The sequence below is a fragment of the Podarcis gaigeae genome (genome assembly GCF_964106915.1).
Source record: "Podarcis gaigeae genome assembly, chromosome: 2".
In the NCBI taxonomy this organism is placed as follows: Eukaryota; Metazoa; Chordata; class Lepidosauria; order Squamata; family Lacertidae; genus Podarcis; species Podarcis gaigeae.
The window spans coordinates 25773854-25799944 of record NC_139679.1 but is presented as its reverse complement, the minus strand read 5'-3'; the positions used below and the strand labels follow the sequence as shown (position 1 = coordinate 25799944).

At 42.4% G+C, this 26091-nt stretch overlaps 1 protein-coding gene and 1 long non-coding RNA gene across 7 annotated transcripts in view; one reads left to right on the top strand and one right to left on the bottom strand.

Moving 5' to 3' along the window:
• ARSG (arylsulfatase G) overlaps positions 1 to 20812 on the bottom strand; it is a gene marked incomplete at its 5' end in the record, with an annotated part of 82554 nt that extends 61742 nt beyond the window's left edge. For 4 of the 6 annotated variants that reach the window (XR_014561347.1, XM_083727601.1, XM_083727602.1 and 1 more), the window contains 5 exons: positions 13260 to 13397; positions 15071 to 15182; positions 16261 to 16308; positions 17872 to 18059; positions 20583 to 20812. Coding sequence is in view for 4 of the 6 variants with exons in the window: in XM_083727601.1 (XP_083583727.1) it covers positions 13260 to 13397; positions 15071 to 15182; positions 16261 to 16308; positions 17872 to 18059; positions 20583 to 20812 (716 nt within the window). The remainder of the gene's footprint in view (positions 1 to 13259; positions 13398 to 15070; positions 15183 to 16260; positions 16309 to 17871; positions 18060 to 20582) is intronic. The other 2 variants (XR_014561348.1, XM_083727604.1) reach the window with 1 other exon arrangement.
• Positions 20813 to 20945: 133 nt separating this feature from the next.
• LOC310839351 lies at positions 20946 to 25781 on the top strand. Its single transcript, XR_014561464.1, has 2 exons — positions 20946 to 21252; positions 24187 to 25781. It is a non-coding gene; the product is annotated as an uncharacterized lncRNA (long non-coding RNA).
• The last annotated feature ends 310 nt before the right edge of the window (positions 25782 to 26091 follow it).

Below are 26091 nucleotides of genomic sequence, written 5' to 3'. Positions count from 1 at the left end.
TGAGCAAAAAAAATTTGAACTCAGTGATTCCCAAGCACCACATCAATGTGACCAACTCCCACCCCAATCTCTCACCTAATTGTCCATTCTCAAAACCTCCAGTTTCTTTAAGCAACAGCCTCGCCCACCATTTCAGTACGAATTTCTGAAGAGCACAACAAATGTATTGTTGGCTTCTGCATTTGCAGACTAAGATATGGGATGCAAAGCAGCCAGTGAAATTACTCAAAAGGTGGCTCTGACCAGCCCAACCGCTGCACTTCGATTCTAGAATCTGCAGAAAATTGGGGTAGGGGGAAGAACCCCAGGCTTTGGCAGTGGCGTTGCTCTTTCCTGTTATAAGCAGATAATCAAATTTTCTGTTGACACGTCCTAGGTTTCTTCTGTTTACTTTTTTCTCCCCTGTTGCTAAGTGCCTCTTTGGAGATTTGAGGCCTATGTGCACAGCACAAGGCTCCGCCCTGAATGACTGGCTCAAAAAAAGCTGACAGCAGTCATTTCCTCTCCCACAACCTAGTTCCTAATTGTATTAGCTTTTTATTTCCCTGAAGTGATATGCAGGCAACGGCTTCTCTCGACACTGCCAACTGTTTTGTTGCAACAGGATGAAGCAGAGCTTGGGCGCTACCCGCCTTCCGTTGCAATTTCCTTCTCAAAACGGCCTTGACCCCAACACTGAATTGCTAATGAACTTCTTCGCACATTACTTCTCAACAAACCTGTTCATACCATTTAAAGTATAGTCGATATTTTTAAATCCATACATGCATCTTCGCAGGTGCAAATCTCTCTCTTTTTCCAAAGTGTTATGTTGGCTCTTCCAAATAATTGAAGTGTGTTTAGTGTGGGGTTTTTTTGGGGGGGGGGCAATTATTGTGTAGGTGTACACAATAGATGAGTTCAAACTTATGTCATGTCGTATGGCTTTTTTTTCCTCCTAAGTAAGATGCATGGAGTCAATCTTGTCTGGAATTGATAAAAATCAATGCATGGAGTCAATCTTGTCTGGAATTGATAAAAATCAATTTAAAAATAAAATAAAAATAAAAATCAGATTTTAAAAAATTTAAATCGGATTTTTTTTTTTAATTTAAATAAGATTTTTAAAATAAAATGTTTTTGGAGGGAAATTCTTTCTAAAGATAGTTTTCTATTTAAGTTACATTATAGTCCAAAGGCTATTCATCAGGAAATAAGGATTTGTTTTATTTTATTTTTTTAAATAATATTTATTAAAGTTTCAAAGAGGTTGCAAAGATTTAAAAAAGAAAAACAAACAAAAAATACAAAGTACAAAAAAGTAAAAACAATTTAAAAACACATCATCCTTTCCATATCTTATCTTTCATTTACTTGTTTCCCTGACCTCCTCACACCTCCCTTTTTTGTATTCTAGTTCAATTAGTAATTTCAGCAAATCCTTTCCATTTTTGCTTTTATCTTGATAATTCATCTTAATATATTATAACTTTACATTTTCACCTAATAACACTCAATTTTTATTAAATTGTTCCCAGGATCCTAGTCACCACAGCTGGAAAATCCCCAGATCGACTCTGGCAACAATTTAACAAACTCCCTCTAGAGGAGACAATTTCTATTTGTATCCATCTTTTGAAAGCAAATCCAACAAAAGAAAGTTACTTTCACTTTTCGAGTTTTTAGTTTCTTTTAGATGCAAAAGGCAACATTGGAGATAATTTGTTTCCCTTCTTTAGCTATCTGTCAAAAGATGTTTCTTTCACAGTCAATGAAGTTCACCAAAAATCTCTGTCTCTGACACCCCGTTCCCAGGTTTGAGACAGTGGAAATTTATCTTTCTTTACTCTCTCTTCTGCAGGCTTAAACAGTCAAAATTCCCCCTCTTTACTCCTGCTTCAAAGAGGGGTTTGGATGGTTAAAACAGGAGGGATTTTAGACCTTTATGAACAGCTTTTCAGACTTTAGCTTGCACGATTTTTGCTTCAGGCTATTTACAAAAGCTGACTTCCTGTTTAGAACCTTCCCGCTTGAGTGCCAAATTAAAATGTTTCTTAGCCCAATTTTCCGTTCTACTCACGGGTACTTGTTTTAGAGTCCAATTGTCCACAGGAAAAAGTCAGCGCTCTCCGGCAACGGCTGTGCAGCTTCACTCCGTAAAAATAGCGGTCGATTCAAAACACCGCGCCACTCACCCCACGTCGCTTCGGATCCCCAAAGAAGGGGTTTCCTTGCGTGTAGGGTGTCAGCCGAATCCCACGTTCCCAGGCTTCATCCGCCTGGGATTTTTAAGGGGTCTCCGCCTTCGCCGTGGCGGCAAGACCCAATTTTCGCGGAGCGGGTTCCTCTGGATCAGAGGAATTCCGCCATTGCCAATGGCGCTAACCCGGAAGTCCAAAATAAGGATTTGTTTTAAGTTTTTCAGGTGTGCTAAAACTCAGTCTAAGGGTTTTTTTTAAGTTTAACCACATCAGTTAACAAACATGGATACATATGCTATAATGTTATTGCTTTAGTTAAATAAAACGTTTAAATTGTTATTAAGGAAATGATTATTTTTCTCCTTCCAATAAAGAACAGCAGAAAAGTTGTCAAATTATAAACAGTATTTGGACAACTTTTCTGCTGTACTTTATTGGAAGGAGAAAAATAAGTAAACTTATTAAACCTTACAATAATTTCATAATTATCTGTCTATGTATTTCTAATAGTACAACCAAATCAGTAATTTTTTATATAACTGTAAAAACTAATCTGAAAATTTATTATTCCAAAATTATTCCTCTGGTTGTAAATATTAAGATAATACCAGCAAGAATGAGTCTTTCTGTTAAAAAAATAAAAATAAATCAAGTCTTACTGACTAGTGATTTAAATTGTGATTTAAATCGATTTGATTTAAATCAAATCCACCCTGTCTGGAAATCACAATTGGGCCCTCTTACATGGAAGCTCCTTCCCTGTCCATTGCTGTGGGTTGTTTGTTTGTTTATAAAGAGGAGATAATGGCACTCTGCACACGTGTAATAGCACACTTTCCTAAGCAAGTGCTTTGTAAGTTCAGTTGTGATGAAAACAGCAAGGTTAAAAACTGCAGTCCTGCCAAGACAAAATGTTAACACCTGTTGCTGGCTAGATCGAGCTCAGTTAGTAGAGCATGAGACTCTTAACCTCAGGGTTCCTGCCCCACATTAGGCAGAAGATCCCTGCATTGCAGGGGGTTGGACTAGATTATTTTTGTGGTCCTTTCCAACTCTATAATTCTATGATCTCTTCAGTACACAAGTTAGCCTGGCTGCAGAGGGGCAAGAACCCACATTCTACCAAGGGAGAGACCATAGGCTATCAAACTCGGTGCTGTCTCACTCAAACAGACAGCAGCTTACAGGACTTTCCCAGGTCTGCTACCTGAGACTGGACCAGTGAAGCCTGAGATCTGAAATCCCACCTGCATTTGCATTTGACCATTGATCAGTGGCGTAGCATGGGTTGTCAGCACCCGGGGCAAGGCAAGTAATTTGCAGCCCCTAACCCGTGGATTTGCGCCCCCTAACCCGTGGATTTGCACCCCCTAACCCTAACCCCCAGATGTTGCGCCCGGTGCGGCTGGCCCCCCCTGCATCCCCCACACTACGCCACTGCCATTGATGGAGACAACTGCATGACCATCTGCAGAGCAGCCTTAATACTTGTCGTTGCCAGAGTGCAGCCCAAATAGCTGTTATTCACTCCGAAAGGAAATGGCACGGACTTGAATGCAATCCTACGCGTCTGTTCAAAAGCAAGTCCCACTTACTGGGCTCAATCCCAGGGTTACCATTGCACAAATGGAACAGGCTTATGCTTGCATAATGGGACTTTGCTTTCTAACCACACCATCCAAGCTCCCTCAAAATCCGCTTCGGTGAGGATATCTTCCCCAAAAGTATGAAAAATATATTCCTTTACACAACAGCAGCTGCCAGGATCTTGACTGCAAAAAAAAAAAACTGGAAAGGGGAACAAGCCCCAACAATAAGGGACTGGCAGAGCAAATTTTGTGAATTTGTAAATATGGCAAAATTGACCGCAATTATAAGAGGAAAATCAAACCAAACAATAAAGAAATAATGGAGTTGAGTAAAGGAATATATGGAAAAACATTGTTTTGGTATTGAAATATTGATATGAAGTCTAAGATATCGCAAGGACAGAGGGACAAGCGACAGAGTAATGACAGGCATGACAGAAACAGTGGTATAAGATGGTACAGTAGTATCTCATTTTGAGTACGCCCTGTTTAGTGCCCATTTCGTGGAACTTCCACAACAAACCCGGAAGTACCAGAATGGGTTACTTCTGGGTTTGCCGCTTGCGCACACGCAAAATCGCTAAATCACACTTGGCGCATGCGCAGTAGCGCAAAACAGTTCACGCACATGCACAAAGCAGCATTTTTTAAAGCGTCTGGTGCTCCAGAACGGATCCCGGACTCAAAATAAAGTACCACTGTATAAGAACACAACGAGAGAAGTAAAATTTAAAAGGAAAAGTCACATAGGGGTGGAGAGAAGTCGTTTTTACTCTTTTAATGTCATCTTAATTTATATAGATTATTCTATCTGATGTCTGTTGTCTTTGTTCATGGAGTTTTCTTGGCAGAGTGGCTTGCCCATTCCTGCTCCAGGTGGATCACGTTTAGTCAAAACTTTCCACTATGACCTGTCCATCTTGGGTGGCCCTGCACGGCATAGCTCATAGCTTCTCTGAGTTATTCAAGCCCCTTCGCCACGGCAAGGCAGTGATCCATGAAGGATCTGCTCACTGCTCACTGGAATAACAGATCGTGAAGCTGAGGCTCAAATACTTTGGCCACCTCATGAGAAGAGAAGACTCCCTGGAAAAGACCCTGATGTTGGGAAAGATGGAGGGCACAAGGAGAAGGGGACAACAGAGGACGAGATGGTTGGACAGTGTTCTCGGAGCTACCAGCATGAGTTTGACCAAGCTGTGGGAGGCAGTGGAAGACTGGAGTGCCTGGCGTGCTCTGGTCCATGGGGTCACGAAGAGTCGGACACGACTAAACGACTAAACAACAACAAATTCTATCTGATATGTTGATATTTGAAACTTGTTTTTGCAAAAAAAACCAAAACCCCGCTTTGGTGAGCTGGGGGGGGGGGGCGCGCACTGGAGCCGATTCTGGATATGCATGGATGCTGGATCCACGGTGTTCCATGCCATGCACTTCCAGGCAAGTGTGTATAGGATTGCAGCTTTAACTACATAAAAGGAAATCACTTTGCAAATGCCAGGTGGCTTCAACATTCCCACAAAGAAGTTGGGGGAAGCCTAGGCAATTATAACCTAGGCTAGGTTATTTTTAAATTGCCAGAGAACATCTCCTGTTTTCTTGTTTACAGCTATATTTGTCTCTTCTAACAAGTCCTGCTCTTCCTCTGGGCCCTCTGAAGGGAAAAGGGCGGGATGACAAATGGTGAAGAGGAACAAGATTACAGCAAGTGCGTGTGCATTTGCGTATTTGTGTGTGTATAAACTCTTGGATGTTGGGAACAAACAAACTCACAGTTCCCAAACGGACTCGCGGTGCCCTGCATGAAATATATCTTTACCATCATTTCCATCTTGAATTGTATCAAGTCTTCCACCACATATATGACAAATACATGCCACGAATATTTACAAGTCACGGCACATATTACAATTAAAAAATAAATAAATTGGCCCTTTCCAAGCAGAGTTGTTTACACCCTGTAGCCTGAATTTCCTTCCATTTCCTATACACGAATTCAAAACTTAGTTGTTCCTAGCATTACCTACATTATTTCCCTGATTTCATGAACAAGGGAGACAAGCTGTCAGCCATGAGAGATCCACAGACTTCACTTTGTTGCCATATTCCCCCAATGTGCAACTTAAAAAGAAACACTAATATTACCCCTGAAAAGTCAACATTCATAAACAGCCTATCACCCTTTCCTTAAAAAATAATTCACTTTTCATTCAAAGGGACCCCACTTTAAAAAGAACAATAAATAAACAAACTGCAAGTTCCTCTCTTCAATCACAATGACCTGAAAAATGAAGGGGAAAGACTATTTATGTATGCGAGCACGGCTGCGCGGATGTTACTGGCCCAGAGATGGAAAGAAGATAAAGTCCCTACAAGAGAAGAATGGCAGATTAAGTTGATGGATTATGCCGAATTGGGTACAATGACCGGAAGAATCAGAAATCAGGAATACCAGAATTTTAATAAGGAATGGGGGAAATTTATAATTTACCTTAAAAACGATTGTTAACAGTTAAAACTGTTAGTAGGACTGGAATAAAACAAATTTTTGAAAAGAAAAGAAAGAAAAAGGAAGGGGGAAAGAAAGCTGGACTATTTTACTATATGAGTTCCCAAACTTTGGGGCGATACAGAGACATTTTCAAGCTACGGAAACTGTTGTGGTTACCACACACTTAACTCATTCTACTGCTACAACAGATTGCTTCTTTCCTGCCTAATTACAACAGAGAGGGAGAAAGGGATCCTTTGCAATACTTTGAACAAAATAGGTAAAGGTAAATGTACCCCAACCTTTAGGTTCAGTTGCGGATGACTCTGGGGTTGCGGCGCTCATCTCGCTCTATAGGCCGAAGGAGCCGGCGTTTGTCCGCAGACAGCTTCTGGGTCATGTGGCCAGCATGACTAAACCACTTCTGGTGAACCAGAGCAGCGCACAGAAACGCCGTTTACCTTCCCACCGGAGCGGTACCTATTTATCTACTTGCACTTTGATGTGCTTTCGAACTGTTATGTGGGGCAAGAGCTGGGACCGAACTACAGGAGCTCACCCCGTTGTGGGGATCTGAACTGCCAACCTTCTGATGGGCAAGCCCTAGGTTTAGACCACAGCGCCAATGATCACAAAAACCAAGGTTGGCTCTCCTATACAAACAGACTAAGCAGCTGCCTGGTGTGGCATACAAATCAACAGGCTCACCTGTTGTTAGGAACTGCAGAAACTGGTCCCTGCCCATATTGCTGGACCATTTATAGCCTGAATTTTTTTAACAATCAATCCCTCTTCAAGGGGAATTCTGGGAATTTAGAGCTCTGTGAGGCCTCCCAATAGCTCTCAGCACCTTTTAACAAACTACAGCTCCCAGAATTCCTTAGGGAAAGCCATGAGAGTTTGAAGTGGCATCATAGCACTTTAAGTCTACATCAGCTGCTCACAGAACAATGTCTCTGACACAGCCAAGGTTGCTTTCCCCAAACAGTTGTGCTCCTGATGTTATTGGACTCCACCTCCCATCAGCCCAAGCAAGACCAATGGCTCAAGGCCAATGGGAGCTATAATCCAAAAACATCTGGAAGGCCAATAGGTTGGGAGGAGACTTCACTGGGGCAACAATTACAGAGCCCTGCACAATGAGGCCTGTGATCATATTGGCTCACCGCTAGAAGAGAAAGTGAACTATGGAGTAGCTATGGGCAGGTCTTCAGCATTTAGACATCAGGAGACTCGTGTCTTCTCTTTTCACTGGGCTGGGCTCAGAATCTACTCAAGGGAATAAGCTACGGTAACTTGGATCAGAAAACCAGTTACTGTACTATAATCGTCAAGTTCATGCACAAACATGGGCAAGATTAGCAGCCCAGTGACTGCCAAGTATCCCGAGGGCTGTATCCAACGCTAGTCCTACTCAAAGTAAACCCACTGAAATTAAAGACCAGGGTCAACTAAAGACTATTAATTTAAATGGCTCTATACTGAGCACGGCTAGCACCCTGAGGTTCCTAAGACATTCAAGAACCAGCGAGCAGTTTTAGACATATCAATTCGGTTTACATTTTCTTCAGAGTGTAAGAACTTAAGAAGAGCTTGCTGAATCAGGCCAGTGGTCCATCTACTGCAGCGTTTTTTTTCTCACAATGGCCAACCAGATGCCTGTTGGAAACCCTCAAGCAGAACATGAGAGCAAGCGAACAGCAGCTTTGTTTGGAATATTTGTGGAAGGACAGTCATTAGGGTTTGGCCCATTTATTTACCATGCAGTAAGGACAAAGTTTCTCCTAGGTGGAGTGAAACCCTGACAGGATTTGTTTCAGTTCCGTCCAGCCCTGAGCCCTCCCAATTCCTTGAAGGAACAGCACACAGGGGAAAAGGAGGCAGGCAATTCCATTAATTTTGAAGATTTAGTAAATAATTCCAGCGTGGGGCACTCATGATAGCCGGCTTCACCTTCTTGCTGTCTCCGTCCCAGAACTGTCCGTTCTCCTGAGGATTAGGCTTGCTATCTATCATGAGGTAGTCATCAACTTATTTAATTATAAAGCACACGGGGGCAATTAACTCAGTTTTTACTTGGGAGTCTTAAGAACAAAACCGGATCAGGCAAGCTGAAAATTAATATTTAATAATATTAATTATTATTAACTGCTCAAGACAGCAAAAGGCCCAAGAGAACTGTTTCCTGGATCAGCTTCACTAACTTATGTAAGAGATTAACCAGATCAATCCGGTTCTTGATACCCAATTAAAGAGAATCCCTGCAATTAGTTAAAAAGCTTTTTCATTAACCCAACACCCAGTAGCCTGTACCTTGATCTAACTTGGGTACAAGTAGTTCTGAAATAGTAACAGTAAAATCAGCTATATCACTTCAGGTCACAAACATTTATCCCAGTGCTCAAAACCATGTAGCAATGTTATGATAAAAAAAAAAAAAACTAGTTAGATCCAGTTCAAGCATAGGTTTATTTGTGTGGCTTGGCTTTTGCTTCTTGTGACAATCCAGATGCAGAACTTTGTCAATCACATCAACAACCCCGCCCCCAGGCAGGTAAGAGTTTTACAAGGCTACTTTGAAATATCTGTGTGCCTACTCAGAAGTAAACCAAAATGAACTCAGTGGGACTTGTACCCAGGTAAGCTGAGTCTTAAGCATATTCACAGCCCAGAATTTCACATTCCAAAAATCAAAATATCTGATTCCATACAATGAGGGGAGGAACATCTAAAGAAGACAACAGAGTGCACCAAGTATACATTATTTTTTAAAATCTAATTAAAACGTTTATCAAGCTTAGGACAAAATCAAAGCAATTGCTTCCCCTTCAGAAGTCACTGTGAATCTTTTACAGCTTGCAAAAATAAAACTTGCAACTGATTCAGTTCCATAAGGTTACAGCTAAACCTTATAATTTGCCTGCCCCAGTATCACACGCCTTCATTTCTACAAAGTAACAGTGTAAAGTCAATGGCAAGATCTGCTGATTTGAAATTGATGGCATGGATATAGGAAGGCTCAATGCCACCAACACTGGTTCAGCCTTCATTGGTTCTGTTTACACAGTACATCTAGGGAACTGGAAGAGACCTCACTTTGTTCAGGCTACTATTTCCACAAACGCAAAATCATAAAGGATTACATTAGAATGTGGGTGAGCTATGCTTGCATCTGAAGAAGGTGATATACAAGACACTATTAAGAGATAAGGACTGGGCTATTTGCCCAAAGTGATAATTAACAGAAGTCAATCAGAGGTGCTTAATTCTACAGAATTAAAGGAATAGTGAAAAAATAAGCAGAAACTAGCATTTAACATGCACATTAAGGCAATTATATCAGTCCTCCTTTACTGCTGATTATTCAACTGGCGAATTATCAGTTAGCACTTACAGAGGGACAAAGGTCGGCGGTTCGAATCCCCACGACAGGGTGAGTTCCCGTTGCTCTGTTCCAGCTCCTGCCAACCTAGCAGTTCGAAAGCATGCCAGTGAGAGCAGATAAATAGGTACCACTGCGGTGGGAAGGTAAACAGCGTTTCTGTGTGCTCTGGCTTCCATCAAAGTGTTCCATTGCACCAGAAGCGGTTTAGTTATGCTGGCCACATAACCCGGAAAACTATCTGTGGCCAAACACCGGCTCCCTTGGCCTGAAAGCGAAATGAGCCCCGCAACCCCATAGTCGCCTTTTACTGGACTTAATGTCCAGGGGTCCTTTCCCTTTCCCTAGTACTTATAGATCATTGTGTAATGCTTGGCCATACTTTGTGGATACAAGGGCTTTGTTCTATTGTTCTTGTCAACAATGAACTTTAAAAAGCCCATCTATTAGTGTCTAATATATATACACTATATTGTTCTTGACTTATCTCACATTATCATACTGTAATTAATTGTGGAACATATCCTGTAATGCTGGATGCTTAATCTGTACTTCTTGCATGGTTTATTTCTATGGATGATGGCATCACTGCGGCTGCCGTAAGGTTAATATAAAATATTATGAATTATCTGTGACCCTGGTACAAGCTCCTATCTCAGATGTGATCTGGTAGGAATAATTAACATCCTGATCCTAATTGCTGCAGGAAAAAATAAGCAAACCCTTGTGCTTCTCAGTAAAACTTAATTATCACCCTCCTGTAAGCAGGACCCAGAATTCACAGACTGCTGAATCTCTTTTAAGGTAAATTTATTATTCAGGAACTAAAGATAGAAAGATAGAGTGTTCCCAAAATTAAGATCCTGTCCACTTCAAAACACAACAGTAAACGAGGAGGAACAAACACTTCCAGACTTTTACTGCTTTGCGGGCAGGATTCAATTATCTACTGGCAAATTCAGGTTCGACAATTAAAGGAGATTTGGCACTCATGTGCAACCAACTCGCTGGTGGTGGAGTGGGGCAGGACCAGTATTTTTGTAGTAAGAAAAGTATCCAGAAAAAGCATTAGATATTGTGGGACAGTAACACAACATTACATAACCTCCTTGCAAACAAATAATAATGCAGGATCAATTACACAAACTTTGTGAAATCATGATGAATGCCCAATACAGAGATCTGGAAGAGCCCACAGACTTCTAGGCTCTTCTTATATCCCAGCATTCTAACTTTCTCTTCCCATGAGGATTTGCGATTTACTAAGCTACTTTGATTAATAAAATTATTCAGGTCCATTTTGTTGTTCCCCATTGTATCCTGCACACTACTACATAGATACAGCTTCCTGGGTGTTTCTGGGCACCTTAAGTATTAGGTATTGTTTTTTAAATTTTTTTTTTTTTAAAAAAAGTCATTGAACTGCCCACAGGACTTGAGTGAGGGGAAGAATAGAAATGTCATAAATAAAACAGCTGTGCTGGTTTTCTTAAAAACCAACAAAAAACCCCAACAAAACGCTGAAGCTCTCTTTTCTTGAGAAACACAGCTAAATAACTTTATTGAAATAATACCACAAAATCACAGAACCACAACAGAACCATTAGCTTCTCCCTGCCCCCCAACCACCCACCCACCCACACATTTTCAGACTCTGATTAATTCAAAGACTCATTTCATTTCAATTATCATCCTTTCCCTTTGGTGCAGTAAGGCTTTTCTTTCCTGCTATGCCTTTTGTTTCCTGTTACGCTACGGTGCACCTGCACTCAAAATGCTATGAACAGTTTGAGCCACCATGCCGCAAAAAGGATACTGTAGAGATGAAGAACAATCAGAAAAGTAGAACTCTCTTTACACAACACTTGGGGCTTTTTGGTTTAGAAATAAACAAGAGAGGAAGAAGGAAATTATTTCTCATATATATATATATTATGCAAGGGCTAGAGAAAGTCAATAATAATAATAATAATAATTTTTTATTTATATCCCGCCCTCCCCAGCCAAAGCCGGGCTCAGAGAGGCTAACAACAGTAAAATGATAAAACATTCTAAAATCAGAGAAGGAAGCTGTATCTAATGAAGGTGAATGTTCAGGACAGACAAAGTGCAGAATTAAACTATAGAATTTGTTCCCACAGGGCGTAGTGAGGGTCACCAGTTTGGATGGCTTAAGAATGCGATTTTTAAGGAGGAGAAGGATGCCAATAACTATTATCCATGATGGCAATTTTATGTGGTTTCAGAGGTAGTATCCTTCCGAACACCAGTTGCTGGGGAATCACAAATAAGGAGAAACCTGTTATATTCAGGTTCCACTTACAGGCTTTCCAGAGGCATCTGGTCAGCCATGGGAAGAACAGGACGATGTTTTTATGTCCTCTAGTTGCCTCGTTTTAATACACCTCACCTGAAAAGTGTCCAGCTGCTCAGTCAGCTTGTGAACAAAGAAAGTCATCTATTTATTGAATTTCTATACTGCCCTATACTCGCAGGTCTCAGTTCAGAGAGATTTTTATAGTACAGTGGTACCTCAGGTTAAGAACTTAATTCATTCTGGAGGTCCGTTCTTAACCTGAAAGTGTTCTTACTCTGAGGTAGCACTTTAGCTAATGGGGCCTCCCGCTGCCACCACACGATTTCTATTCTCCTCCTGAGGTAAAGTTCTTAACCCGAGGTACTATTTCTGGGTTAGCAGAGTCTGTAACCTGAAGCATCTGTAACCTAAAGTGTCTGTAACCTGAGGTACCACTGTACAAGATGACAACGCTGAGCTGTTGAGATGTTCAACTCTGAGCAATGTTACTTAGAACAAACCTGGCTGTACTACCAAAGCAGTGGTGGACCATGGCACCTCAAATTTCAGTAGCGACCTGTGTTGGTGTATTGCCAACATAAACTTGGAACAAGTCTTGAAGCACATCCTTGAGGCATGCCTAAAACATCTGCTTAGCAACGAGATTTCCCCCAGCAACAGGTGTCCTTTTCAGGGCATGGCTGGAGAGATGCAACTTCTTCAGGTCAGCTGATTAGCCTTTTCAAAAAAAGAGCAATGTGTCATTCTAAGGTTGGAGCTGATTTATTTAGTGGAGCATTGAATTGCTTTTCGGGCAGACAAGAAGATTCACAAAACAGAGACTGAAATCCGTGTACCTTGTTGTCAGAGCTCTGTTGGGATTGCACCAGCACAAGTACACAAATAGAAAGTTGTTCTCATGGACATATTTCAGGAATATTGGGGCTGTTTGGCTTTGAGTTGCACATGTCATTATTATTTTCGCATTGTATATATTAATTAAAATTTCATGAATTAGAAATTGTTGAAATGTCATACATTACTGTTAATGATTTTTTTTGTAAACTACAGAGTTGTTAAGTGAGTGAAATTAGACAGCATTAACCGTGGCTGGAAGGCTTGTTTCAGTCAGTCATAATGAGGCATAATGCAAAACTGCAGATAGCAAAAGCTCCCAATCTCCTCCTCACTGCTGTACTGCACGAGGAGAAGAAAGTGTGCAAGCCTTAGGGTTAGGCAGGCCCGTTCATGTAATGCAGCTAAGTCATAGTTTAGTGTCACATCCAAATAAGATAATTGACTACTGAGATGTCCTCACCTTGCGTAGTGAATGAACTGAATCGCCTTCTCTCTGTACTTTGCAGCCAGGCTGGTTAGGTCCACAGGCTGTTGGACAATTGTGAGGTTTTCAAAAAGAGGTAGTGCTATTTCAGGATAACAGTCTTTCTGATGTTTCCTGGGTGGAGAAAGATTTATTATTATTATTATTATTATTGGAAAGGTGTGGCTAAGCAACGATAGGCTACAAGAGAATCTATTTTTAAAATCTAATTAGTTTTTCTTTCATTGATATCTATTATGAAACAGAAGTTTATAAAATTATGAACAGTGGGGGAAGAGTAAATGAGAATTCTCTCTCTCACCCACCCACCCACCCACCCACCCACAGATACTACTAAAACTCAGGGTCATTCAACAAAGCTTAATGGCAGAAAATTCAGGGCAGGAAAATAGAAGTACTTGTTCACTCAGCAAATAATTAATATATGAAAATCACTGTCACGTGATGTGGTGAAGGTTGTTGCCTTAGACGGTACTCTGCAAACGTCGTTGGACTACAACTCCCATCAGCCCCACCCATTATGGCAAATGGACAGGGTTGATGGGAGTTGTAGACTATCAAAACATGTGGAGGTCACCAGCTTGGGGAAAGCTGCTTACATATCCGACAGCAAACTCATTCTTCTAATGTGGGTTCTTACATGTCAGTTTGCATTTCTTAGTACTTGGATCTGATGTCTAGAGATATTTCCTATTCTAATTAATTCAAGAAGGTTCTGGAAGCTTCTCTGTGTGAAAGAAGCAAGCAGAAGGTTCCTGATGTTTGGGTTATTCCTTCAGAGAAGCTGAGTACAGCTGGTTTTAAACTGGTTCTGTTATCTCTTTCTGTCAAGGTCATGCTGCCTATAATAATAGTTACAACATGACATTCCGGGGACCTTTCCTTAATCATTCGAGGACTGTGTAACACAAGAATGTATTAAGAAGGAAAAAATAGATCTGCATTGGATTTAATTAAATAGGTTATATACCTTAAGGATCGTATATGGTGTACATCCTAGACTTGATTCGCATGTTAGGATGTAACCAGTAAAGAAATTTGTTTCAAACATTACCATTCAGCCTGTTGCGCTCTATACGTTGTAACAATTGCATCTGTGTAACAAGGTATTGTATATGTTTTGAGTCTAGAAGGAGCCTGGTTTTCACTTTCTTTTTCTATCTCTCTGTTTTGGTGTGGTGTTCTGCATGCTTAGTGTTAAAGTTTAGTATTATAATTTACTGTACGTTTAAGTTAAGTCTGCTGCAACTGGATTTCTTATGGACAGGGCCAATCCTGAATGCATTGGATTTGAGACCATTATGCTCATTTGCCTTCAGCAGCAGTAAAGCTCTGCTGGATGAAATACAATTGCCTCTGAGAATCCTGCAACGTGTGTAAGTTTTTACTCTGCTAACTATACGTTGGAGTTCTGCTCCAGATCAATACTGAGTAGAATTTCATGACATGATTTGGCCAAAATGACCCTGTCCGTACACAAAAGGCAGATTTACAAGAGCTTTTGGAGGAGCAGGAGGAATGCTGAGTGTCTGCTGAAGGAGAACAGAAAATTGGGGTGGGGGGATGGAATGGAGTATCCTGAAAGGAAGCATGCCTGGCCAGCTGTAACCATGAACAAGAACGCTACACACTGCAACATTTTGTTGCAGGCACCTCTGATTACCTAACATGGGGGACAAACAAGAGGGGATGGCTCTCTCTATCATGCCCCGGTTGTGAATTTTCCAGCAGAATCTGGCTCCTACTGAGCTCCGGAAGCCTGTCTGCAAGGACACCAGGAATCATACCTCATTGCTGCAGAGTGCCGGGGGCAAGCTGGGCAAGGAGGGAGGTTATAGCCCGGTGTGTCAGTGCAGCCCATATCATGGCTATAGGGTATCCCCAGGTAGTAATCAAAACCTGGAATTAAAGCCACAGTATTAGAATATGCAAGGCCACTTGTTGTGCCCAGAAAACAATTTTGGGTTATTTCTAAGCAAACAGGTTTATACTGTTGGTTGTATAAAGTCCACCTGCAACAACTGCAGACACAAGAAGCGTTGCTACCAGGCAGAACAGCTGTCCCAAGTTCCACTGCTGACAATTCCAATCCATGCAGGCAAATATCTGAAATTTCCCTGCAAAAATCCACTCTTTAAAGCCGAATCGGAACAAATATCAATTCGAGTTTTCCGTGGATTGGCGTTTGCTCCAAATGAGCTTTAAAGAGCAGGTTTTCACAGGGAAAGCTCTGGAGCGAAAAGAAAAAGGAATTTAAAAAGAAGGAAGGGACCTATTAAGCCTTAACTGCAGATAGCATCAGTACAGAGAAGGGAGTTTGCTCCAGGAAGGGATCATGCAACCTAGTCTTGATGTCTTCACTGTGATTGGGAGATTAGACTCCAAGGGTTTGTTCTTACTGAGGCAGTAAATCTGAGTAATGATTTAAGGGCAGGGGCTAACCTAATCAAATGCTTCTCTATACAAAACCCCGCCATAGCCATAGAAAACTAGCATTTCAAGAAGAGAGTTTTCATCTTGACACGTTATATAATAATAAGAATATTATTTATACCCCGCCCATCTGGCTGGGTTTCCCCAGCCACTCTGGGCGGCTTCCATCCGAATATTAAAAACAATACAGTGTCAGACATTAAAAATTTCCCTAAACAGGGCTGCCTTCAGATGTCTTCTAAACATCGGAGAGTTGTCTATTTCTTTGACATCTGATCGGAGGGCGTTCCAAAGGGCAGGCGCCACTACAGAGAAGGCCCTCTGCCTGGTTCCCTGTAACCTCACTTCTCACAGCAGGGAAACCACCAGAATAATAATTTAGGAGGGCTTGACACTGAGGGCATGCACTGGTACAAAGAAACACCCAAGCATGTGAGCTCACATCTAAAGTTTCAAGTCTTGAGCAAGAACCAGGCCTAAATCTGCAGTGGACGTTCAGATTTCAAGATGGGGTGGGGTGGGGAATATAGCATGGTATCCTTACCACGAAAGTTGGGATGATAAGGGCCGTTGTGTCCCAAGTGCCATTTTCCTGCAAGGAAGCAATGTCCGAAGAGCAACATTAGCAATTCATATGTACCAGTCACTGGGGAGAGTACTTAATGCTTTCTATTTGAGGTGTGGTGAACAGGGCTATGCAAAGAGGTGACCAGTGGGATTAGGCCATCAAACTCGAGAAGCCTTCAGGTAGCAGCTTCTATGAACACCAATATCTTAAAAGATGCAAAACAACCCATCCTTAGCGGACACAGTGAGCTCTTAAAAGTTAAGTTATTTCTTTCTGGCCAAGTGATAGCATCCCTCAAGGGAGTGGACAGAAGGATCTAGTCAGGAAATTTCCGGCCATCATTCTTGCATGCCAAAGAGGTAGATGGGAATTTCCTGCACATTCAGTTGCCAGTGTATGACCCACATCTGTGATTATTATGCCTCCCTTTCACGGTAGAGTGGAAAGCAAAATGTATGTTTCTCTTCCACCAGTGATGCATGATTAATATGATAGCAGCAGCATCCCAGATGCTCCTCCACAGTCTCACGCAAGGGGTGCCTGAAATTCACATGCCATTATTTGTTCATGGAGTTTATATTTCACCTTCTCTTGCAAAGGGCCTCAGCACAGCTTACCATAATCATCAAAACAAATGCAACGTAATAAAAGTAAAAAAACCAACAACCCTCAAACCAGCAATAAAACACAAAGATTAAAAGCAGAAAAAACCATCATTGTGTGGTATTCAACTAAATAAATGTGTGAGCCAAACGTCTTGCACATGGGCAACAGGACTTTCCCATGTCTTCCCCCCCCCCATGTGTGCCGACCCCCAAAATCTGCTCTGAAGGACTGGGGGGGCGACCCAGATTCAGGGCGTGGGGAGTCCCATTGTGCAAGTCAAAGTTGTTCCACCCACACAATAAACTACTTTGCGCTACTTTAAATAAAACCCATTATGTGGCTTTTAAAATACCCATTGAAACAGAGAACAGATGGGGTTTGGCTGACACGCTCAAAAGGCAATAGAGATTTACCAGGCAAACATTTTTAACAAGCAGACATTTTTAGATAGTTCCATAGGTTGGGCGTCCCCGCAGAAAAGGCCCTCTTTCTGGCAAAAGGTGGGGGAACCCAAAGAACAGCCTCTGAAGATCACAATTTGCCCATGGTGAACCCTAACAATGTAACCAGAAATGCTGCTTTTATTGACAATGCAAGATACTACGCCAATGGTGTTTAGTATCAGCCTAATGTGGAATTGATGTGGCCAACAGACTGTGAGCAAGGAAATCCCTGGTTCACATCTCACCGCTGCCATGAACTTCAGAGGTAGCTTTGGACAACTCTATCCCTCTCTCTCTCTGCCTGAGTCTCACATCTACATTATGGATGCACTTCTGCTAATCTCTTTACAGGATTTTTGTACAGAGATGATTTGTGGGAAAGACTTTGAACACTCAAAAAGCATGGGGAAATATGCAGAGTTGTGCTACTGATAATATAATTTAGCAGAAATATATAGATACACAGACATGTAGGTACATATAAAAACAACAACCAGCAAAACCCAGTTAATTTTCTATTGGAGGTCGGTTAAATTACCTATCGCAGCAGTGAGGTAGCCAGCTTCCTTCAGAACATCTCCCAAGGTTGTCTCGTTCAACGGGAGGCCGGCCACTGAGGTGACAGCAAAATTGTGGGTCACTCCATTGCGGAGGCCAAGGCGGCCTGTAAGCAGAGAAGCTCGTGATGGGGAACAGGTGGATGCCGCTGAATGGAAATCAATAAATCTAGAGGAGGCAAAAAAAGAAGAGAGGTTCCAACTATTATTTACCATTTATTGTGCTTCCTTTTTCTTGAAAGAATTCACTCTGATCGAGTCAAGTTTAATGCAGGTTTTCTTAATGGTGGCCTCAACGACACTGCAATCCTAATCTCTGTGCGTCCCCCACCCCCTTCTTGGTCCGCTTTCCTCTTTATAAAACACTTTGAACTCTCAGATCCATTTGTGACACAGCAAATGGTGACACAGCAAATTCTAGTAAAAGTGTTCTTTCTGGTGGAAAGCAATGCCTCTCTCCCTGCCTCCTCTGGTTAGAGGCTCAGGTCTCTGCGCCTCCAAGTCCATTGATAAGAAGTCTGGTCTTTATCCCCACATCCTTTGCCATGGTTACATTGTGGGGGAAATAAAGCCCTTTCTGACTGGCTAGAAGCAACAAGCTCAGCTCCCAACCCCATCTTGGGTGTCCTCTATAGGTGGGTAAGGAAAAGGTCCAGCAGTTGTTACACACGCATGAAAGTATTTGTGCCCACAGAATTAGCAAAACTACTAACTTGGCAGGGAGGACACTAGAGAGCAAACAGAATTCGTTGATGATACGAATGCTGATGCTATCACAAAAGGAGAGATCTATAAAATTGTCCCAACGCTCTGACATCTCCAGCCAGGCTGGAGTTATCTAACCTCTCCCAGGAACATCATTCCCTAAGCAGGCTGGATCAAAATGTAGTTGCTTTTCTTTCGGAGCATCATGTTCTTAACTATGGACTGAGATGCATACTGTCCAAAAACCAGCATACATGTCATGGGGGTTTAGGATTGGAGATGTGGCTTTTAATCCAGCTAAGGCAGGGGTCAGCAACCTTTTTCAGCCGTGGGCCGATCCACCGTCCCTCAGACCATGTGGGGGGCAAAATGAAGGAATTCCTAAGCCCCACAAATAACCCAGAGATGCATTTTAAATAAAAGGACACATTCTACTTATGTAGAAACACGCTGATTCCTGGACCGTCCGCGGGCCAGATTGAGAAGGCAATTGGGCTGCATCCGGCTCACAGGCCTTAGGTTGCCTACCCCTGAGCTAAGGGGTAATTGATACCAGCTTTTGAAGAATTTGACAGTGTTAGAGGCCTGAGGAGTCTAAAAGGATCAAAACATAGGCCTGATGTTCCTGGAGGCTAGAATCAACTCATGGGCAGGCAAGTCTTTGGCAACACCTGAAGATTTTGTGTTGTGTTCACGTTCAGCTCTGAGGCAAGAATTTATCAGCTGGTGTGGCGTTTTAAAAACCCAAACAGAACAAGAGTGGTATGAAGCAATCACCTCCAAGATGGATGCCTTGGTATAAAAACGGAACAGCAAACAGAGGTTCTAATCACTTTTGTTATCTTAGCTCCCTGGACTGACAATTTGCCTGGGCAGGTTTTATAAGTCAGTGCTGACGTCTGTTGAGGAAGTTTTTATGAACTTTTCCCATCTGGAAGAAGACACAACCTTTCATTATCAGGGAGAATCTTTGAACTAATCTTTGTTTTACATGCCCTGAGGTTACAGAGGCACATTTTGAAAATGTGACAGGGAAAGGTAGAAATGAAAAGTGGGTTCTCTGGGTTTTGGAAAGCTTTCTGCGATTAGCATTAATATCACAAGGAATCATAGAATCATAGGTTGGAAGAGACCACAAGGGCCATCGAGTCCAACCCCCTGCCAAGCAGGACATTCCTTGGAGGACATTCCTCCAAGGAGCTCAAGGTGGTATACATGGTTCTTCCCCCTTGTCATTTAATCCCCACAACAACCCTGTGAGGTACGTTAGGTTGAGAGGCAGTGACTGGGCCCAAGGTCACTCGCTGAGCTTCATGGCTGAGTGGGGATTTGAACTCTGGTCTCCCAAATCCTAGTCTGACACTCAAACCATGATGCCATATAGACTGCTAGTTTACACAGACAACAGCGTTGATAACGGAGGGTTCTGGGGGGCTGGGGAAGCTAATACAATGTTGAAAGTCATCCACCGTACACATGGACTGGAAAATGATGGTGATTATGTTGGCTGGCCTCACAGAAATAAACAGAAATGTTAATAGTGAATAGTGAATAGCACAACCTGTCCCAACAAAACTGGTTGCTCCGTTCTACTTTATGTACCGTATATTTCCACAGTGTTTTTTGGAAAAGTCGAAAATTGGGGGTCATCTTATAGACAGATGGTGAATGCACAGGGGTTGGGGCTCTGGTGTGGGCAGCCCAGGCTCGGGTTTGGGTTCTGGCCAGATTTCTTAATGTTGGGTTAAAAAAAAAATAGGGGTTGTCTTATACATGAAAAATATGGTAATTTGATTGTGTTGATATCTGAATTGGCTTGTTGTCCTCTTCCCTCACCATCCCTTTTCCATCACATTTTTAAAAGTGCACATTTTTAAAGGGACAGGGTCTGCGTGACTTTTTAATCTTTGTGCAGTGCCTGGGGTAGCTTCCACCCTTTTTACGAACAGCAACAATAGTGGACGCTAAGCGCTGGTTTGAAGCTTACCTCATGCCTTCCATTGCTATCTTATCCAAGTGAGGCGTGTCTTTTCTTAGGTTCCAGTTGGCTCCAAGATCTCCCCATCCAATATCATCTGCCAAAATTACTATGAAATTGGGTTTTTTGTAGCCTGATATTTTCCCACTCACAGAGACAAGTGGGTGTTGATAGTATAAGAGCCCTATGAAGCAGCTGGCCAGCACCAAGAGTAGTCCCTTCAGAAGCAAAATCTCCATTGTATCAGAAATGTTCCACTAGGAAACATCTCATGGATGCTAGCAAGTTAGCTAAAAATATGCTCTTATAACTCCTTTCATGCTTTCTTCACAGGCAATGTAAGAATTTCACATCATCAGAAACATATGCACCATCTGCAAAAAAATAGGAAATTATAAATAAAGATGAGAGGGAGGAAAACCCAGAGGCAATAGCAGCACACATAATATTTATATGGAGTGGGCCTCGGCCTATACCAAGCCTCTAGGTGATGGCCTGACTTGATGATGTGGAAACCTCTGACAACATGGAGGGGAAGTTGCTGGAACCCACCAGAATTTTGCTAAAGCTTCCAGGAAAGTCCAGCTCCACATCTATGGGAAGCAGAATCCCAAATTCATTAACAGACTCCAGTTTTCAGACAATTCTACAGCAAGCCTGCTTCAACCGTCTTTGCAAGGTAGAGAGAAGTGTCTTTGGACACTGAAGTCCAACCCCAGAAAAAAGTTAGGACATGCTGTATTTTTCCATGTATAAAACTATACTTTCCCCCAAGGGGAAAAGTATAAGGGGGTCGTCTTATACATGGAATGTTTAAAATATTTATTTCTTAATTTGAGGCTCAAAAATAGGGGTTGTCTTATATATGGGAGCTTCTTATACACAGAAAAATACAGTACTTAAGCCATATTGAAATCAACGGGTAGGTTGGTCACACAACTAACAAGTTCACTTCTTCTATGAATGCTTCCTTGAAGAAAAGTCTCTGTGTTCAAGGGGCATGTTCAGAAGCAAGTGTTCAGGATAGCACTCTGAAGGTCCCTAGATTCCACACAACTGAAGTACAATTGTCTCTAGAGCAGACCCAGCTGCCAAAACATTATTCACCTACTTATTCTCCCCCCCCCCCCACGATAGTCTCAGTAGTTGAGGGTTCAGGTTTGGGTGAGGCGAGGGGCATCACTGGCACTCTTGACAGCTTCATGCAGAGTTCAGGCCTCCACCACAAGAGCAGATCTCAAATTTTGCTTCAGGCATAATCATCCTCACACTGAGCCTTAACCAGAAGTTGCATCTCCATCTGAGTAGCTAGCTCGGCTTTCCTTGAGCTAAGCCTCCTTGTTTAAAAGGAGCCCAGCTTGCTATATCAGTCGTCAATTCTGAAGGAGGTGGTGGTGGTGCGGAGACGCTGGCACGATGGGGTCCTTCAGCCCAGGTACTTCTGGTTTAGTATAAATACCCTGATGGTTATTCTTTCTGTCACTCCAAACCTCCAGTGATATCCCTTTAAATCAGGCATAGGCAAACTCTGCCCTCCAGATGTTTTGAGGCTACAATTCCCATCATCCCTGACCACTGGTCCTGTTAGCTAGGGATGATGGGAGTTGTAGTCCCAAAACATCTGGAGGGCCAAGTTTGCCTATGCCTGCTTTAAATCCACAAAATTCTCACTTTGGCATCTTAAGTTGATGTCTGTTTTTCTTCTTCTGTGTATCTCAACCCGCATTAGATGACTTCTGAATTTGATCTGGAGAAGAGAGAACTTCTGACATACCTAGTTTGCCTATACCAGAAGACAAAAATAAATAAAAACAAAAATTTCATTGGAGCGGGGGTGTGGTGTGGAGGACACATTTTTGCTTTGGCAGAAATCAGAATTGCCATTTTCAAATGCACAGCTGAGTTAAATTTATGAGTGTTTTCACACATATGTAAGGCAAGGTTAAAAGAAGACAACAGTATGCTTGCACACAGAAACAAAAACACAAGAAGAGCAGCATCTGTTCTTCCTAACCACCACCATGCATAGATCTTTTAAAAATAAAAATAGTTTTATTAATTTCCAGTATACAGACACCCCCCATTTATGCATTCAGTATGTACGCAACTGTGTATATGTGTATATATGGAAGTGAATTAAGAATCGCTAAAACAGCCCAGAAGAGGCGTAAAGCTGTCAGAAAAGGCGCAAAAACAGAACTTTGCAATCCCACAGGCCTTCACAATTGCAATCCCAAGAGGCCTTCCATCAACCGTTGAGACCTGTGGAGAGTTGGAATTTGAAAGAGGAGGTTGAGAGAGAGGAATTGTGCTGGAGTTTGGAGGTTTTGGGGGTGTTTTTTGAGTCGTTCTTTGAGATGGCACCTAAATGCACAGCCTCTTTAACTTCCTCAGGTGATGACAAACCCAACAGGCAGCGAGTGGTACCCACGCTGGAGGAGGAATTGGAAGTGCTAGACTGCTGACAGGATGGCTTGAACATGTGTGCTGTGGCACACGTTTGGTAGGAATTGTTAGTACAGTGGTATCTCGGGTTAAGTACTTAATTCATTCCGGAGGTCCGTTCTTAACTTGAAACTGTTCTTAACCTGAAGCACCACTTTAGCTAATGGGGCCTCCTGCTGCCGCTGCCGTGTGATTTCTGTTCTCATCCTGAAGCAAAGTGCTTAACCCGAGGTACTATTTCTGGATTAGAGGAGTCTGTAACCTGAAGCGTATGTAACCTGAAGCGTATGTAACCCGAGGTACCACTGTATATCAGTCCTTCATTGCTGGGTGTGTGATGGTTACATCACACGTCCATATTTACTTTCTAGGTTTGGAAAAGCCTAAGAACGGAAGGTAGCCTTATCTCTTCCGCTCTGTTGTGTTTTTGTACTTTTTACTTTCTGTTCTCTCTCGGAGCTGAAGTGAGAGGACGCCATGATTGTTTGTCCTGTAAATATTGCTGAATAAAAGCTTAGAATGAGCACACAATTCTCCAATTCGTTTCTGCTGATCTCTGCTGAGTGTGCGCGCGCATAGGCATCTGCTATGTGACGCTGGAGCATCCCAGGACTGTTGATTTATGGATGCCCCGGAGCTGTGCAACACCAGGAAGACGCCCAGAGAGGTTTCGTCTCATCTCGGGGGCTGCATGCCCCCCCGGCGTATCCTTGAACCTACAGGACCGCCTCTTCTGGTATGCCCACATAGGACCTTAAGGTCCATAAATAGCAACACCCTAGAGGTCCTGGGCCCTAAGGAAGTCAGATTAGCCTCAACCAGAGCCAGGACCTTCTCAACACTGGCTCCAGCCTGGTGGAACGCTCTGTCTCATGAGACCAGGGCCCTGCAGGATCTGATTTCTTTCTGCAGGGCTTGTAAGACAGAATTGCTCCGCCTGGCCTTTGGCTTGGAGCCAATTTGATTCCGTCCCCCCTCTTTCTTTTTCCTTTCTCCTCCGGTGAAGAGGCTACATCCTAATGTTTTAATGTTGTATTTTAATCTTTTTTAAATTGTATTTTAATCAACTTGTTTTTATTATTGGTTGTTAGCTGCCCTGAGCCCGGTCTTGGCTGGGGAGGGTGGGGTATAAATAAAATTTTTACTATTATTATTATTATCCTGACAGGAATGAGTCCAGCATACGTGCCGTTAAGGCACATGAGAAGAAAATCCGGGCATCGGAGGCAGCGAGTGCCTGTACACCCACAACTGCCAAGGTACCCAGCCACTTGCAGGATGAGGCCTTGGTGAAGGCACGTGAGGCACTGAACCAATGGCTAGAAGACATGAACCACCGTTGATGGCAGCACCTTGCGCAAGAAGATTCTCAGGCTGTATGTGCCCTTCTAGCAGCCTGAGAAAGAGTTCTGAGTAGGTTCTGGCTGGCTGATCTGCTTCAAACAATGCTTCAATTTGAAGAAGAACGGCACCTGTGTTGAAACTGCATCCACAGACCATGAGGCTGCCCAAAAAAGTCCTGACCAACTGAAGAGACAGAAGCGCCAGCTGCCCATCATCATGTTCCTCCGCAAGACACCATCAGCTCCACCAAGTGAGTCTCACCCACAGCCAAGTACTTTGGGGGTACCGGTCCACCCTGCTTGTCATTGTTTGCAAATTGTCCTTCAGCAATGAGGAAGACTGAGTGCCTCCATTGCCACCAATGCTGGTTTGTAAAAGGGTCTTTTTTTTCTGGGGTTCCCAGAGGTTTTAGTCTGCAAGCTTTTTCAATGGGTGCTCCAATTAAACACAATTTCACCTATGCGCACAGTGCCTCGGAACGTAACCCGCACATATATGGGGGGTGCTGTAGAAGGGGAAAAGATACAAAAACAAAATGCTAATTTGCCACCCACACGTATAAATCCTTACTGTAAAAACACATTCATGCCTGAACTCTCACTTATACTTACAAGGTTTTGAAGGTTACCAGAAAAGCAATTTTCTCTAGATCTGCAATATGATCAAGATAGGACATGCAAAGGACAGGTCATAAAGGAGTCAGGGTTCTCTGTGCAGACAAGTGCAGAAGGCGGCAAGCGCAAGGATTTAAGAGTTTTAAACGTACAAGGACATATTAAGGGTCTTTGCTGCAAAGAGTAGCTTGCTCCTGCTTGCTTATGGGGTCCCAACTTAACCATCACTCGATTTGGGCAGGCTCTGAAGTGAGCTGCTGTATATCACTGGTGCCATAAGGCAGCTGGATTTTCCAAAGAATAAATAAATACAAAAATAAAATGCACACAAGCGCATTCGAAAAAGATAATTTTATTGGGGAGCATTATGATTTTACTATATGTATTAATAAACAAAAACCTAACCTATCCTCTCCTTCCCACCATGTAAGACACAGTAACATGATAATTCTATGCTGGTGTGCATTGTTCGGGCTACTTTCTTCTAATTTTGCTAACTTGAACAAAAAATATGATTTATTTTTTTTTTGTAATGATCTTCTTTTCTCTTGTCCTGTCATAGCTCAGCAAATGATGTTCAGCTTTCGTTTGTCACATAAATGTATTGTGAAACTCAGGGAATGGGTAGGGACAGTCTTTTTTTCTCTCCTCTGTGCCTTATTTGTTGTAATGTCTGTTTCATGTGTATATGTGTATGTATTTGTGTGTGTGTACTGCAGTGAAAAAAAGTATGTTAGAAATCAGGACAGAAGAGCTTGGATTGTAACCTGTAAAACTCGTTTAATAAACCGAGCATCTGAATGCAGCTTCTGTGCAGTATGAGCTGAAAAAGAGCTTGCAGATTGTTTTAAGACTTTTAAGGTCTCAAGTGTAGAATACCGTATTTTTGCCTTCTTTTGTGATGTATGTATGTATGTATGTTTTGAGGTGGTGGTCTTGGGCTACAGGGTGGGCAATTTCAAAAGTCTATAAAAGGGCTTGCACACCATCGTTTAGGGTTCTCCCTCCTGCGTGTGGTGAGTGGGGACCCTGCTGCACAGTTCCTTTAATAAAGATCAGGCTTACTAGCCACTTTGCTTCTCAATTTACAGCCATACGTCGGGTTAAATGTGCTT